This window comes from Mobula birostris, chromosome 19, assembly GCF_030028105.1.
Source record: "Mobula birostris isolate sMobBir1 chromosome 19, sMobBir1.hap1, whole genome shotgun sequence".
NCBI lineage: Eukaryota > Metazoa > Chordata > Chondrichthyes > Myliobatiformes > Myliobatidae > Mobula > Mobula birostris.
Window position 1 is genome coordinate 67,871,242 of NC_092388.1, and position 14,772 is coordinate 67,886,013.

Sequence of the window (14,772 nt, forward strand, 5' to 3'; positions counted from 1 at the left end):
CTGATTCTGGTACCATTACAGCCCTCCTGATACTGGATGGTCTTAGCAGTTTCTGATTGCTGCAGCTTCCCTGCGTTAGCAGCAGACGCGGTACCAGGACCTCTCATTGGCAGAGAGTCTTGTGCAGCTGATTTGCATTGGCTCAACAGGATCTTGTGCAGGAGATGGGTTGGTCAGTATCCAAGGTCAGAAAGTACAACTATGATGCGTTGAGGCCAAGCTTGGGCTAGCCCTCTTTGACCTGTTGAGATAGTCTAATTTACACTCGGCCAGGCAATTATTGAGCCAGATGGTCTGATCGATCAGAGCTTCTAAGGTCTCCACCAGCTCTCTCAAGGCATGGGTGTCCTTTAATTTGCCTTAGAGTCCATGGTAGCACAGAGTGGTCAAGACATCCCAATTCCATCCATGCTCCTCAGCCAAAGTCTGAAACTCAATAGCTGCTGACTGACTACCTTGATGCAGCTTCATCAGGTGGTCCGAGGCTCTGTTATCTCCGGCAGGATGATGGAACACCCTCTTCGTGGTGTTCATGAATCCTTCTGCATCTGAGCAGATCTCCCACCTCTGACCCAATGCGCGATGGCACAGGTCAGAGCTCTCCTGGTCAGGAGGGAGATCATGAAGGTCACCTTTCTACGCTCAATCGGACAGCTGGAGTTCAAACACTAGCGGACACTGAGTGAAGAAGCCGTGGCAAGAACCTGGGTCACCACTGGATCTCTTTGGGGTTGGAAGATGACTGACTCCGCAGTGTAATCGATAGCCTCACCCGAGCGACCCTGGCTTCCTCCTTGCGACAGTTGGCGCATGGTGAACTGGAGGTCGTGTATCTAAAAGGTTCAAAGGTTTATTTATTACCTTGTATCAATGTATACGACTCTGAAATTCTTCTCGGAGTAGCCATGAAACCAAGGAAGAAAAGAAAGGCAGCACAATCATCAACCGCCAAATCCCCACACCTCGCAGAGAAAAAAACGATAACAACGGAACTCGCAGCCCCAAAACCAGGAGATACAAGGGAATGCTGATGCTTCAACACATAATCTGCTGGAGGAACATTATTACATGTTCCACCTGCGTAGTCCACAACCCAGTGGCACAAACTCTGAGCTTTCCAAGTTCAAATCACCCTCCCACCCATGAATTGTTTACCTACCACCCCCCAAAACCACCTCCTGTACTGTCCTCCCATTTTTGGCCCCTTTCCCACACATGCCCCCCTCTGACTCTCATTTCCCCTTCCCCTCCTGATTCCATCTACCCAGTGCACATATAGTTCACCCACTGGTTCCTGCCTGTGCCCACCCCCCATCGGGCCCTGGTTCCATATGCCATTCATGTCTTCTCTGATGTTTCCCACTCTCAGAGTCCTGCACTGGTGTTCCTGCTCATCTTCCTCGAGCTTCACCCTCCCCTCTGTCATAAGAGCACGGCTGGGAACGGACCCAAGTGTAAGACACAAACACTGAAGTACTAGGGACAGGACTAGGATACAGGGCGATGGCAAAGACATGGACAGGAAAACCAGGAACCTGGAACAGCACTGAACAAGAGAGCTAGGATCCCGGGCTTGGACTCCAAGCCAGAGACTGGACAAGGACCCAGTACCTGGGTCTTGCCTCTGGCTCGGACCTCAGAACTAGGCAAGAACGAGGCTTGGCAGGGGGCTGGAGGCTGGAGACTTGAGGTGAGGCGAGGTGCGAGGCTGGAGACTGGAGGCGAGGGGAGGCGCGAGGCTGGAGACTCGACACGGGGCGAGGCGCGAGGCTGGAGACTGGAGGCGAGGCGAGGCGCGAGGCTGGAGACTGGAGGCGAGGCGAGGCGCGAGGCTGGAGACTGGAGGCGAGGCGAGGCGCGAGGCTGGAGACTGGAGGCGAGGCGCGGGGCTGGAGACTGGAGGCGAGGCGAGGCACGAGGCTGGAGACTGGAGGCGAGGCGAGGCGCAAGGCTGGAGACTGGCGGCGAGGCCAGGCGCGAGGCTGGAGACTGGAGGCGAGGCGAGGCGCGAGGCTGGGGACCTGGGGCGAGGCGAGGCGCGAGGCTGGGGACCTGAGGCGAGGCGAGGCGCGAGGCTGGAGACTGGAGGCGAGGTGAAACTGGAGGCTGGAGACTTGAGGCGAGACGAGGCTGGAGACATGAAGCGAGACGAGGCTGGAGGCTGGAAACCTGAGGTGAGGTGAGGCTGGAAGCTGGAGACTTGAAGCAAGGCTGGAGGCTGGAGGCTGGAGGCTTGAGGCTGGAGGCGAGACGAGGCTGGAGGCTGGAGACAAGGCGAGGCTGGAGGCTGGAGACTTGAGGCGAGGCTTGGCTCCTCCTGAGCAGGGCATGGATCACCTGGGCAGGGTGCGGATCACCTAGGTAGGGTGCGGTACTCCTGGGCAGGGCGCGGATCACCACCCGACAGAAGCAAGGGACAGGAAGGGACAGAACCAAGCCCAGGTAACGGCAAGACGGCCTAGCTTACCTGGGCGGAGGCAAGGGACAGGAAGGGAGCTAGGTACAGGTTGGCTCCAGGACCAGACAGCAAGATAAGGCAGGGCTTCTGGCAAAGCAAGGTGAGACAGAACTTCAGGCGAGGCGAGAGTTAACGGCAAGACAAGGCGGGGCTTCAGGTGTGGAAACAGAAGGCAGGGGAAGGGATACAAGGAGTAAGGACAAGAGCAATCCAGCAGCCACGCCCTGGTCTCTGGAGGTATTCATGCAGCCAGCCCCAATGAGCATCAGCAACCTCAATTAGCTCAACAAGGACAGAAACAGGGTAGACAGGAAAACTTGGAGCAAGGGTCGATGGACCGACCATGAACCAGAATATAGACTTCACGGACCGGACTATGACACCCTCATGCAACCTCGGGACATCTGCCTCTCCTTTTCTCATTCTCTGTCTTTGTATTCCTCTACCTATCATCCACCTACCACAGTCTCCCAACTTCACCACCGCTCACCTCCCCGACCAGCCGATCCAATCACCTCAGGCTCCTGTCTCACACTCCCCTTGTCCACTTCATATTGGCTATGTTCCCTCACTATTCTGAGTCCCGTTGCAGGGTTTACATCCAAAATGTTAACGATTTCTCTACCCCCCCCCCCCACCCTGCAATGGATGCTGCTTGATTGCACTGGGTTCCTCCAGCAAATAGTTGTGGCACCGCAAAGCCTAACCTGTTCAATCTGTGGCTCCTCGCTGGTTTGGGAGGTGTGTTTACCGAGTAATGGGCAGGTGTTTGGAGCTGTCTGCCTCTCACTGTTGCTTATCTTACCTCTTTTTGTTCACCTTAAGGAGCTGAGCAGATGCATGTTGGCCATGGAGCAGAATCTTGCCCGGCTAGAGAGGAGAATCAGCCTGGAAACCTGGAGCAGAGAGGTAATCTTTGTGTTTGTATGCACGCATGCGGTTCCTAAACAAAATATATTCTGCCTTTAAATGTAATTGGTCATCTTTCTGGAATACACTATGTATTTTCATCCAGACCCTTTTATGGTCCAAATCCACCTTATTCTTCCTTGTCTTGTCATTTATAACCGATGCTAGATCCTTTCATCCTCAGACATAGACATTCATCACCCAAAAACTGACCAGTCTCTCATTGCTCAGTTTCCCTCCAGAAACTACCTATATCAATCTCAATTTAGTAATGTGGCCACATTTTCATATTATTGCACCTGTAGTCCTCGTCTCGTTAGTATTTTTGTTGTATCATTTTCAGTAGTCAGTTATCCCAAGCATCGGGTACAGAGAGGCAGGTGAAGGAGATTGATCATGTGCAAACTAAATAAAGGTAGTGCATTTTTAAGCATAGTTTAATTTTGGAGCTGTTTTAAAGAAATCACCAGTTCCCGTGGACAAGATCCAAGCCCCTGAGGGTAAAAGCGATGTGGATGCATACAGTGGTGCCTCGCTCTCGAGAAACCAGGCAGATATGGTGGAAAAGGAACTGAAGTCAAAGATGTTTCGGCTAATTATGAAGCTAAGTGACAAGGAGTCATCGTCTGGGGATGAGCTAGATCTAGAGTCAATCGAGGGAGCTCAGGAGACCTCCTCTTGTGAAGAAGACCATAAGCACATTCAGGATGAACTTGTGAGGGTAAGTCTATAGTTTGTATTTAGTACAATAGACTGCAGTAGTATAAAGTAATTGCAACTGTTTGTGTGTGTGTATGGATTGACTAAGTTTACTCCATGCAACTCTAAGGCACCATGTATTAGCAATTCCTCTAACGGTTGAGTCTTGGGCCATTACGTCCTATGATACGACGACAGTCGTCCGGTTAGGGTTCTGCTTCTGCACTCTCCTGAAAATGAGCAACAATCAGAATCTCTGCCCAAAAACACAGGGAATTATCAGAACCCAGCAATGATTATAAGGCAGTGGGATCAAAATTCAAATTTGATTGCAATAATTTACAGATACAGACAGTTCTGAAATTATGGTACAGATAGTGCAGATGATAAGTGTATTCTGACTTTAAATAGAATTAGCATCTGTACTTCCCTTACCAGGGCTCTATTGACCTTAGTGAAATCAAACATAGAGGAGAGGTTACAGCAGATGGCTAGTACTCTTGCCCATATTTAACATTAGTTACCAAAGATGAATTTCTTTCCACATTGACAATTTACTGTGTATCCACCTGATGTCACACAGTAGGAAAGGACAACTCAGGCAGGTTACTGAACCTTACACTTACCTGTAGTTATCCCATTAGCATCTGTGGGAGTAATTTCATTTTTCTGTGAACACACCCTTTGTTGGCCCAGGGGTTATCCATTACCTCATCCTTGTTCTTGTTTTCAAAACCTTTCAAGACCCTACTCTCTGACTTTCTGTCCGCATTACAGTTACCAATGGTTTAGTGGAGACCCAAGAAACTGCAGATGGTGAATCTGGAGAAATTTAGCAGGTCAAGCAGAATTGTGGGAGGAAAGGACCCAGAGCCGCCCAGGGTAATGTGGTATTAGAAAGGGCAGAGGAACCCTAGGATGAATATTCTTTACAGTCTTTGGTACAAACTTGGTCAAAGTAACCTACTGCAGGAGATTGAACCTGATGGTTTCTTTATTTCCATGCATAGCTGATCAATGAATCAAATTGTTGCAGGTGGTAAAAAAAAAAGTAGTCTTTACCTGTACTGAGAACTGCCGATAATGCACTCTCTTATCCAGTGTTCTGTCCAGAATTGCATGCTCTAACTCTTTTCTCGCAACTGGCAGAGTGAAAATTCTAATCAGCTGTGCGAACACTTAATAGGTTAATGTTCGTGTAAAATACCATAGACTCATTAAGCATCAGTGCAGATAGTGATCGAGATCCTACCAGTGAATTTTAGTTTGTGCTTTATCCATCAATCTATTAAGCTAACACAAAACACATAACTCGTTGGATGCCACTGAAAGTTAAAGATATTTTTGACAAGCATGTTATTAATTTAACAGGGAATTAATCACACAGCGTGAGTAAGAATGGAAAATCAGATATAGCGCAGTAAGTAATGCAGGAGATGAATCATAATGTCCGTAACACTTGTTCTCACATTATTTTTAAAGCTACATGTGAAAATGAACAAAACATAAACTATTTTCAAGTATCTCTCTTCAGTCCATTATGGGCAGAAATTAATTACGTGTTCAGAAAGGTATTGTTGATTAACATTGATTTCGTTGATGTTCCCAGCTCCTACTCTGAACTTCAGGTCGACATGGATTTTTCTAGTGGCTATTGAAAGAAACTTGTCCATAACTCTTTGTCTGTGAAGTGTCTTCTTTTCAGACTCAAGAGTCCATTTTCCTGTAACCTGTGACTTGAATGTCATTTCCATCTCAGGGACAATTCTCTGCTGTTTTTCTTTGAAAGCAATTGATTGTTCGAGAGAACATTGCTCACGCCTTGTACCAGTAATCTTAATGAAGCAGCACATGTATTCTGTGTAGTGGAGCAGAATGCTCATCTGTGGATAGGTTCTTGTAAGATCTTATAAACCTTCACCAATTATTCTGGATAAAACCCAAATAGATTCCAGGCAATTCCGAAATAGAAAGGGGCTTCGATTTAATTCTTATCTGAAACCTGGCCCTCGACTGAGATTAAAGAAGGATTGTTCCCATCAGTGGCCTCTAGCTGGTTGTCCAAGCAGGCAGACTCTTAGACTAGCATCCTGTCAGAGTCACCTTAGGTATAGACATTCCTGTACCTACCGTCACTTTATGTACATATACTCAATCTGCATATGTGTATACTGCAAGCTATCTTATGTATTTATATTTATTGTGTTCTTTATCTTATTGTGTATTTTTGTGCTGTGTCAGATCTGCAGTAACAACTATTTTACTCTCCTTTACACTAGTGTACTGGAAATGACATTAAATAATCTTGGTAGCCTGCCCAGTAAAAATGCAAGTCACTGCTGTTTGAAGTTCTCTGATCCACCATGTGTTAAACTTGACTGGTGCCAAACAACAGAAAATCCAGACAATGGGAATTGCCCCAATTATCTTCCTCTGGGCAGGCAAACTGTTCTTTTTAAGTATAGACACTGCCCAGGTCACATAAGGGCTCGAGAACTATCTGTAACCCAAAGTCAGAAATGCTCTCCACTGAGATTGCAAATGTTGCACTGATAAGTTAATTAGTGAAGTCAAGCCAAGTTTATTGTCATAAACACATTCAGCATCACAGGCATGAGGGTACAGACAGCACACAAGATAAAAATTATACAAAACATAAGTCTATAATTAGCTACAGGTTCGATTTTAGATCTTAGATCTTAGAATCGCACAGAGCACCGGAGAAACCCAGGCAGCATCTGTGGAAGGAAGTGGACAGTCAAAGTTTCTGGTCAAGCCCCTTTGTCTGGAATACTTCACATTGACCCTTTGACTTGTCTGATCCGTTGAGTTCCTTCAGTGCTTTTTGCATGTTGCTCCAGTTTCCAGCACCTGTACTGTCTTGTGTCTCTTTAGTTGGAATAATTTCCTATTTGTACACGGAGAGGTCATTATTTTTCACAGGGTGTTGACAAGATAGCAATGAAGGGAGACATGGAGGCAGCAGGAGAGCAAAATGTGGTCTTTGATGGATTCCCTTTCCTATCTAGACTTAGAAACATAAACATAGAAAGCCTACAGCACAATACAGGCCCTTTGGCCCACAATGCTGTGCCAAACATGTACTTACCTTAGAGATTACTTAGGGTTACCCATAGCCTTGTATTGTTCTAAACTCCATGTACCTATCCAGGAATCTCTTAAGAGATTTGGACACAAAGGGGAAACAAGTCCCCATTCTATTTACCCAATGGAACTCCAGCTGCACACCTCTCAGTCAGAAGTGTCTTAGTTTATCCCACCCTAGGGATCTGAGCACAACATCTGGCCATGGCGACACCACTGGTTGACTGCTGTGTCATTAGAGGTCAGCCGTTAAACTGAGAGCTTGTCTCCTCTCTCGGTGTGTAGATGAACTAGTGGTGTTACGTCAGGGGAAGTGATGTGTCCTTCATGTTTAGCTGGTCTGGTCACTATCACATTGTTGGATGGAAAGTAGGAGTTGACCATTCATTGCTTCAGGCCTGCTGCCCCATTCAATACCATCATAGCTGATCTAATTTCTCAACCCCATGCAGCATTTCTGTTCTTTCCCAGTGCAGCTTGATGACTTTTTATCTGGAAATCTAAGTGCTTCTTAAATATGTACAGAAACTTGACCTCCTCAGCTTTCCATGCAGGAGAATTCCATATTTTTACCAGTGTCATCTGTTCATTTCAGTCCTAACTATCTTGCAGTGTACCCTAAAACTGTGCTCCCAGGTGAATATAGGCCTAGTTCACCCTATCGCTTCCACCCTAGTCATTCTCTCTTCTATCTCCCATCTGGCAGAATGGTCAGATCTGGTCTGAGCATTCAGGGAAGACGTATGGCTGTGGTGGTGAGTCAGTCCAAATGAAGGGTTACCTTCTCCATCAATGCTACCTGACCCACTGAGTTCCTCTAGCATATTGTGTGTTGTTCCAGATTCCGGCATTTGCTGTCTTTTATGAAGTTATAGCAGTCCATTTCCAAGTCAGAATGGTGGGCAGGCTGGAGGGGTATCTGTAGATGCTGGTGTTGCCCTGCACCTTGTTGTTGTGGAGGTAACGGTGGAGGGTTTGGGTGGTGCCTGGTGAGTAACTGCAGTGCAGTTTGTAGATAGTTTGCACTATAGTCACAGTGGAGGGAATGAATGTTTTGGGTAGTTCTTCTTTCTTATCCTGTCCACGGACAGTCTATACATGGCCCAGCCAGAAGTGACACATTTTTGCCCCTTGTTGTTGAATTCGGCAAGATCTGCAACAGTGCAGGGTTCTTCTGGCGATGGGCATTGCAGGAGATGTTGTATAGTTTGTGGCTCAGTTCCACATTCACAAGTTGTCGGGCTGGTTGGATATCCCAATTTGCTTAGTGACACCTTTGAACGACCTACTCCAGTCCTAAGTCTGTTAAGGCACTTCCAGGTTGCCCAGTGGCAATTAGCTCCTGGGGGAAGGCTTTCATCCAGTGGAATTTCTATTGCTTGGCGTTGTTTGAGACTGGCGAGCCGGTCTTTCCACAAGGCGATATGGGCTTCAGATGGGGTTGATTGTAATGGAGCAACACCGTTCATGAACCTCTTCCTTGACTTTAGGCGGCTGGGTGTAGGTGTGTGACCATGTAGAGGGTGCCTCTCATCTGATGTTTGACAGAGTCGTTCTTTCTTGCTGGCTACCGTTCTTGCCAATGGAAATGGAATTGAAATGGAATTAATAGCTCATGAACAGATCTTTCGGCATACCCTGTCAATGCAGACCATCCCATGTAGTGTTGGTCATAAGTTGGTCATAATATTGTGTGTGCTAGCCTCCGTCCCACCCTAGGCATTGGTTCCACAGTCTAACCACACCCTGAGTGAAACAGATCCCCAGTAAACTTCTCGCCACTGACCATCAGCCTGTGCCATTTGATTTTAGATGCCTCTTCATTGGGGAAAAGTTTCCTACTATCTGACTTTCCTGTATTCCTAAAGTTTTATGTCTCCATCAGGGCCCCCTCAACCTCCTGTGCTGCAAGGACAACCTATCCACTTTGCTTCATAACTGAAACGTTCCATCCCAGACAACACTTGTTGAATCTCCTCTGCACCATCTTGGGTGCAATTTCATCCTTCCTGGTCTGGCAACCAGAACTATAAATATTCAATCTGAAGCCAAACCTATATTTTATAACAAGTTTCATTAGTTTTGTTGGGGTTGCACTCATCCAGGCAATTGGATTATTTTCCACTATGTCCCTGACCTGAGCCTCAAAGGTGCTGTGGTGTCAGGAGGGAAGTCCCTCACCAAAGGATACCAGCTACTGTTGTTGCCACATAATTTGTGTGGCTGGTCCCATTGAGATTCTGGTCAATGCTCACCTTCTGGATACTAATGCTGGGAACTCTGCAATGGTGATGCCATTGAATGTCAGAAGCAGATTGTTGGACTCTGTTATTGGAGATGGAAAATTGCCTGGCAGCTTTGTGGCATAATGTTAATAGTCATATATCAGCCCCTGATTGAATGTTGTCCAGACGTTGCTCCATACAGGCCTGGACTGTTTTACCTGCTGAGGCATTGTGAATGGAATTGAATATTGTGCAGTCATTGGATTACCCCACTTCCAACTTTATGTTATAAGGAAGGTCATTCCTGAGCCCATTGATGATGCCCTGAGCGACTCCTGCAGCAATGTCTTGGAAGTGGAGTGATTCACTTCTGACAACCATGGCCATCAGCTTTTGATGTTTGACCCCACCTCCTTATGCATTCTGGCCATTGCCTCTTTGATGCCACACTCAGTCAAATGCTATTTTGGTACCTTTCTCTTTAACTTTGTCTCTGGAATTTGGCCCTTTGGTCCGAGGCAGAGATGAGAAGTGATTCAAGCAATACAAAGAAAAGGTGTTGGTGAGGACGTATCATTAGTTTTACAGTAGCCCTCTTGACAATACCTTCCATCCCTTTACCAATAAGACCATAAGACCATAAGACAAAGGAGCAGAAGTCGGCCATTTGGCCCATTGAGTCTGCTCCGCCATTTTATCATGAGCTGATCCATTCTCCTATTTAGTCCCACTCCCCCGCCTTCTCACCATAACCTTTGATGCCCTGGCTACTCAGATACCTATCAATCTCTGCCTTAAATACACCCAATGACTTGGCCTCCATTTCTGCCCGTGGCAACAAATTCCATAGATTCACCACCCTCTGACTAAAAAAATTTCTTCGCATTTCATTTTCATAGTTCGGGCAGTAATTACTGTGTAGGATCTGTCCATCTTTTTATCCACAGGATACACCTGGGAAATTTTCTACTACACCATCAAACAGAAGCAGTGTGGCAGCCGTTCTTGCACAGCCGGCTCAGGAGCTCAGATCTCCACTACAACAGCTGGGATGTTGTCTCATCCCAAAGCCATCACCGTATCCAAACTCCCACCTGCTTCTCAGTATCACATGGGATGAATCGAATTGGCTCAAGATTGGCTTCGGTGATGATGGGGAATCTCAGGACAAAGCCAAGATGGATTATCCATTCAGCACTTTTGACCTCAGATTGTTGTGAATACTCAGGCTATATATATCTGCTCTGTCAGTTATTAAGATTACAATCTCAGGACCACATTCCTGCATGAACCCCCATATACATTTATATCTTGGTTTCTCTCCCCTTCCTTTCTTATGTAGTGGAATTATATTTGCTGTCTTCTAGACTGTATAGACAATTCTAGCATTCATGAAATGTTGGAAAATGACAGCCTTCACTGCCTCCATAGTCACCTCATCTTCTTCAAACCCTTGGGTGAAGCTATCACTTTCTGGAAATTTATCGGCTTTCAGTCCCATTATTTTCCTCAATAGCTTTGTTTTTAATAATGCCATTCATTCTATACCATTGTTTCGCAGGCAGACCCAGAAGTTTATATTTTTGTCTTTTATAATGATAGATGCAATATACAGCATACGATTAATTATGCATGTTTTCCAAATTGCCCAGTATATTTTGTCCTAACTCAATATTTATTTATTTGTTTCGTGATACAGCATGGTGTAGGCCCTTCTTGCCCTTCAAGCCATACTGCCCCAGCAACACCCGACAACACTGATTAACCCTAGTCAAATCAGAGGACAATTTACAATGAGTAGTTAATCTACCTGTTATGTCTTTGGACTGTGGGAGGAAACCAGAGCATGTGGAGAAAACCTACACTTTCAATGGGGAGGACATACAGAGACACACAACAGACATTGGTAGAATAACTCTCTGAACTCCAACACACCGAGCTGTAATAATGTCACGCTATTGTGGCACTCAGATATAAGACCATAAGATTCTAAGATATAGGAGGAGAATTAGGCTATCTGGCCCATCAAGTCTGCTTTGGCATTTCAACATGGCAGATCTAATTTTCCTCTCAGCCCCAATCTTCCGCCTTCTCCCCGTATCCCTTCATGCCCTGACCAATCAAGACTCTATCAACCTCAGCCTTAAATATATATGAAGACTTGGCCTGCACAGCTGCTGTGGCAAAGAATTCCACAGATTCACTACTCTCTGGCTAAAGAAATTCCTCCTCATCTCTGTTCTCAAAGGATGCACCTCTACTTTGAGGCTGTGTCCTCCGGTCTTAGACTCTCCCTCCACAGGAAACATCCTCTCCACATCCACTCTATCAAGTCCTTTCACCATTCAATAGGTTTCAATGAGGTCACCCCTCATTCTTCTGAATTCCAATGAATACAGGCCCAGAGCCATCAAATACTCTTCATATGAGAAGCCATTCAATCCTGGAATCATTTTTGTGAACCTCCTTTAAAACCTCTCCAGATTCACCACATCCTTTCTAAGATAAGGGGCCTAAAACTGCTCACATTTCTCCAAGTGAGGCCTCACCAGTGCTTTATAAATTCTCAACATTACATTCTTGCTTTTATATTCTAGTCCTCTTGAATTGAAAGCTAACATTGAATTTGCCTTCCTCACCACAGACTCAACCTGCAAATTAATCTTTAGGGAATCCTACACAAGGACTCCCAAGTCCCTTTGCATCTCAGTTTCTTGTATTTTCTCTCCATTTAGAAAAGAATCGAACCTTTCATTTTTCCATCAAAGTGCATGACCAGACACTCCCTGACACTGTATTCCATTTGCCCATTTTTGATTTGTCTAAGTCCTTCTCTAGCCTTTCTATTTCTTGAAAACCACCTGCCCTCCACCTACCTTCATATTGTCTGTAAACTTTGCAACAGAATCATTAATTCCATCATCCAAATCATTCACATGTAATGTAAAAAGAATTGGTCTCAACATTGACCCCTGTAGAACACCACTAGTCATCGACAGCCAACCAGAAAAGGCTCCTTTTTTCCCCACTCTTTGACTCCTGCCAATCAGCAGCTGCTTTATCCATGCTAGAACCTTTTCTGTAATACCATAGGGCGGGAAATTCTAGGCCGTTTCTAGAGTAGGTTACATGGTTGGCACAACATTGTGGGCCGAAGGGCCTGTAATACGCTATAGATTTCTATGTTCTATGTTTTATGTTCTCTCATGGGCTCATAGCATATTAAGCAGCCTCCCCCATGGCATCTTGTCAAAGGCCTTCTGAAAATCCAAGCATATGACATCAACTGATTTTCCTTTGTCTATCCTACTTGTTATTTCTTCAAAGAATTCCAACAGATTTGTTAGGCAAGGTTTTCGCTTGAGGAAACTATGTGGATTTGGCGTATTTTACCAAGTGCTTCCAAGTACCCTGACACCTCAACCTTGATAATCGACCCCAACATCCTCCCAACCACTGAGGTCAGACTAATTTGCCTATAGTTTCCTTTCTTCTGCCTCTCTTCCTTCTTGAAGAGTGGAGTGACATTTTCAATTTTCCAGTCTCCCAGAGCCATTCCAGAAACTAGTGATTCTTGAAATATCATTACTAATGCTTCCATTACTAATCTCTCCAGTCAGCTGTTTGAGAGCTCTGGGATGTACGCCATCTGGTCCAGGTGTCTTAACTTCAGAATTTTCAGTTTCCCACGAACCTTCTCTCTAGTAATGGTAACTTCACACTTTTCGTGACCCCTGACATCCGGCACTTCCAGCATATTGCTACTGTCTTCCACAGTGAAGACAGATGCAAAATATTTATTCAGTTCATCCACCATTTCCTTGTCCCCCATTTCTACCTCTCCAGTATTGTTTTTCAGTGGTGCGATTACCCACTCTTGCCTCTCTTTTACACTGTATGTATCTGAAGAAACTTTTGGTATCCTCTTTAATATTATTGGCTAAGCTTACTGTCCTATTCCACCTTTAACTTCTTAATGACTTTTTCAGTTGCCTTCTGTTGTTTTTTTATAAGCTTCTGAATCCTCTAACTTCCCACTAATTTGGCTTTGATGTTGGTTTTGACTTCTCGTCAGTCACAGTTGTATCATCTTGCCTTTAGGATGCTTCCTCTTTGGGATGTATATATCCTTTGCCTTCTGAATTGCATCAAGAAATTCCAGCCATTGCTGCTGTACAGTCATCCCTGCCAGTGTTCTTTTCCAATCGATTTTGGCCAGCTCCTTTCTCATGCCTCTGTAATTCCCTTTAATACTAATATATCTGACTTTAGCTTCTCCTTTTCAAATTTCAGGGTGAACTCAATCATGTTATGAGCACTTGCCCCTAAGATTTATTTTACCTTAAGATCATTAATCAATTCTGGTTCATTGCACAACAGCTAATCCAGAATAGATGATCCTGATACTCTAAAGGGCTCAACCATGAGCTGCTCTAGAAAGCATCTTGTAGACACTCTCGAAATTCCCTCTCCTGGAATCCAGAACCAACCTGATTTTCCCAATCTACCTGCATATTGAAATCCTCCGTGACTATTGTAATATGCATTTTCTATCTCCCACTGTAATTTGTTGGGCACATCCTTACTACTGTTTGGGGGTCTGTCTACAACTCCCATCAAGGTCTTTTCACCCTTGCAATTCCTTAGCTCTACCCACAATGATTCAACACCATCCAACTCTAGGTCACTTCTTTCTAATGATTTGGTTTCATTTTTTTGCCAACGGAGTAAATCCACCCCCTCTACCTGTCTGCCTGTCCTTTTGATACAATGTGTATCCTTGGGCAATAAGTTCCCAGCAATAATCTTCTTTCAGCCATGACTCAGTGATGCCTACAATGTCGTACCTGTAATGTACAGCTGTGCTACTTCATCTACCTTATTCCGTATACTGCACATGTTCAAGTGCAACACCTTGTCCTGTATTCACACTTTTTGATTTTGTTGACTGTAATTTTGCCATACACATTGCCTCTGTTTGTCAACCTGCTACCTCACCTTCAGCATTACCATCCACCTTTCCTACAATATTTCTTGTATTGAAATATATGCAGCTCAGGACATCTAGTTGCACCAAGCTCAACCTATTGATTCCTAAATTTGTCTGAGGTCTTACCAACATCTGCCTGTACAACCTCTTCACTAAATGTTCTGGCACTCTGGTTCCTACCCTCCTGCAACTCTTGTTTAAACCGCAACATGCAGCATTAACAAACCTTCCTACTAGGATTGTAGTCCCCCTCTGGTTCAGCTACAAACTGTCTCTTCTGTACAGGTCCCACCTTCCCTGGAAGAGCCCAGTGATCCAACAATCTTACGCCCTCCCTCCTATACCAACTCCTTAGCCACATATTAAATGGAAAAGTCTTCCTAGTT

At 45.2% G+C, this 14,772-nt stretch overlaps 1 protein-coding gene across 1 annotated transcript in view; it reads left to right on the forward strand.

The window, feature by feature from the left end:
• The first annotated feature begins 582 nt into the window (after positions 1-582).
• LOC140212401 (rab effector MyRIP-like) overlaps positions 583-14,772 on the forward strand; it is a 48,503-nt gene continuing 34,313 nt past the window's right edge. Inside the window, exons 1-2 of the mRNA XM_072283147.1 lie at positions 583-591; positions 3,828-4,088. Of these exons, the coding sequence (XP_072139248.1) occupies positions 583-591; positions 3,828-4,088 (270 nt within the window). The remainder of the gene's footprint in view (positions 592-3,827; positions 4,089-14,772) is intronic.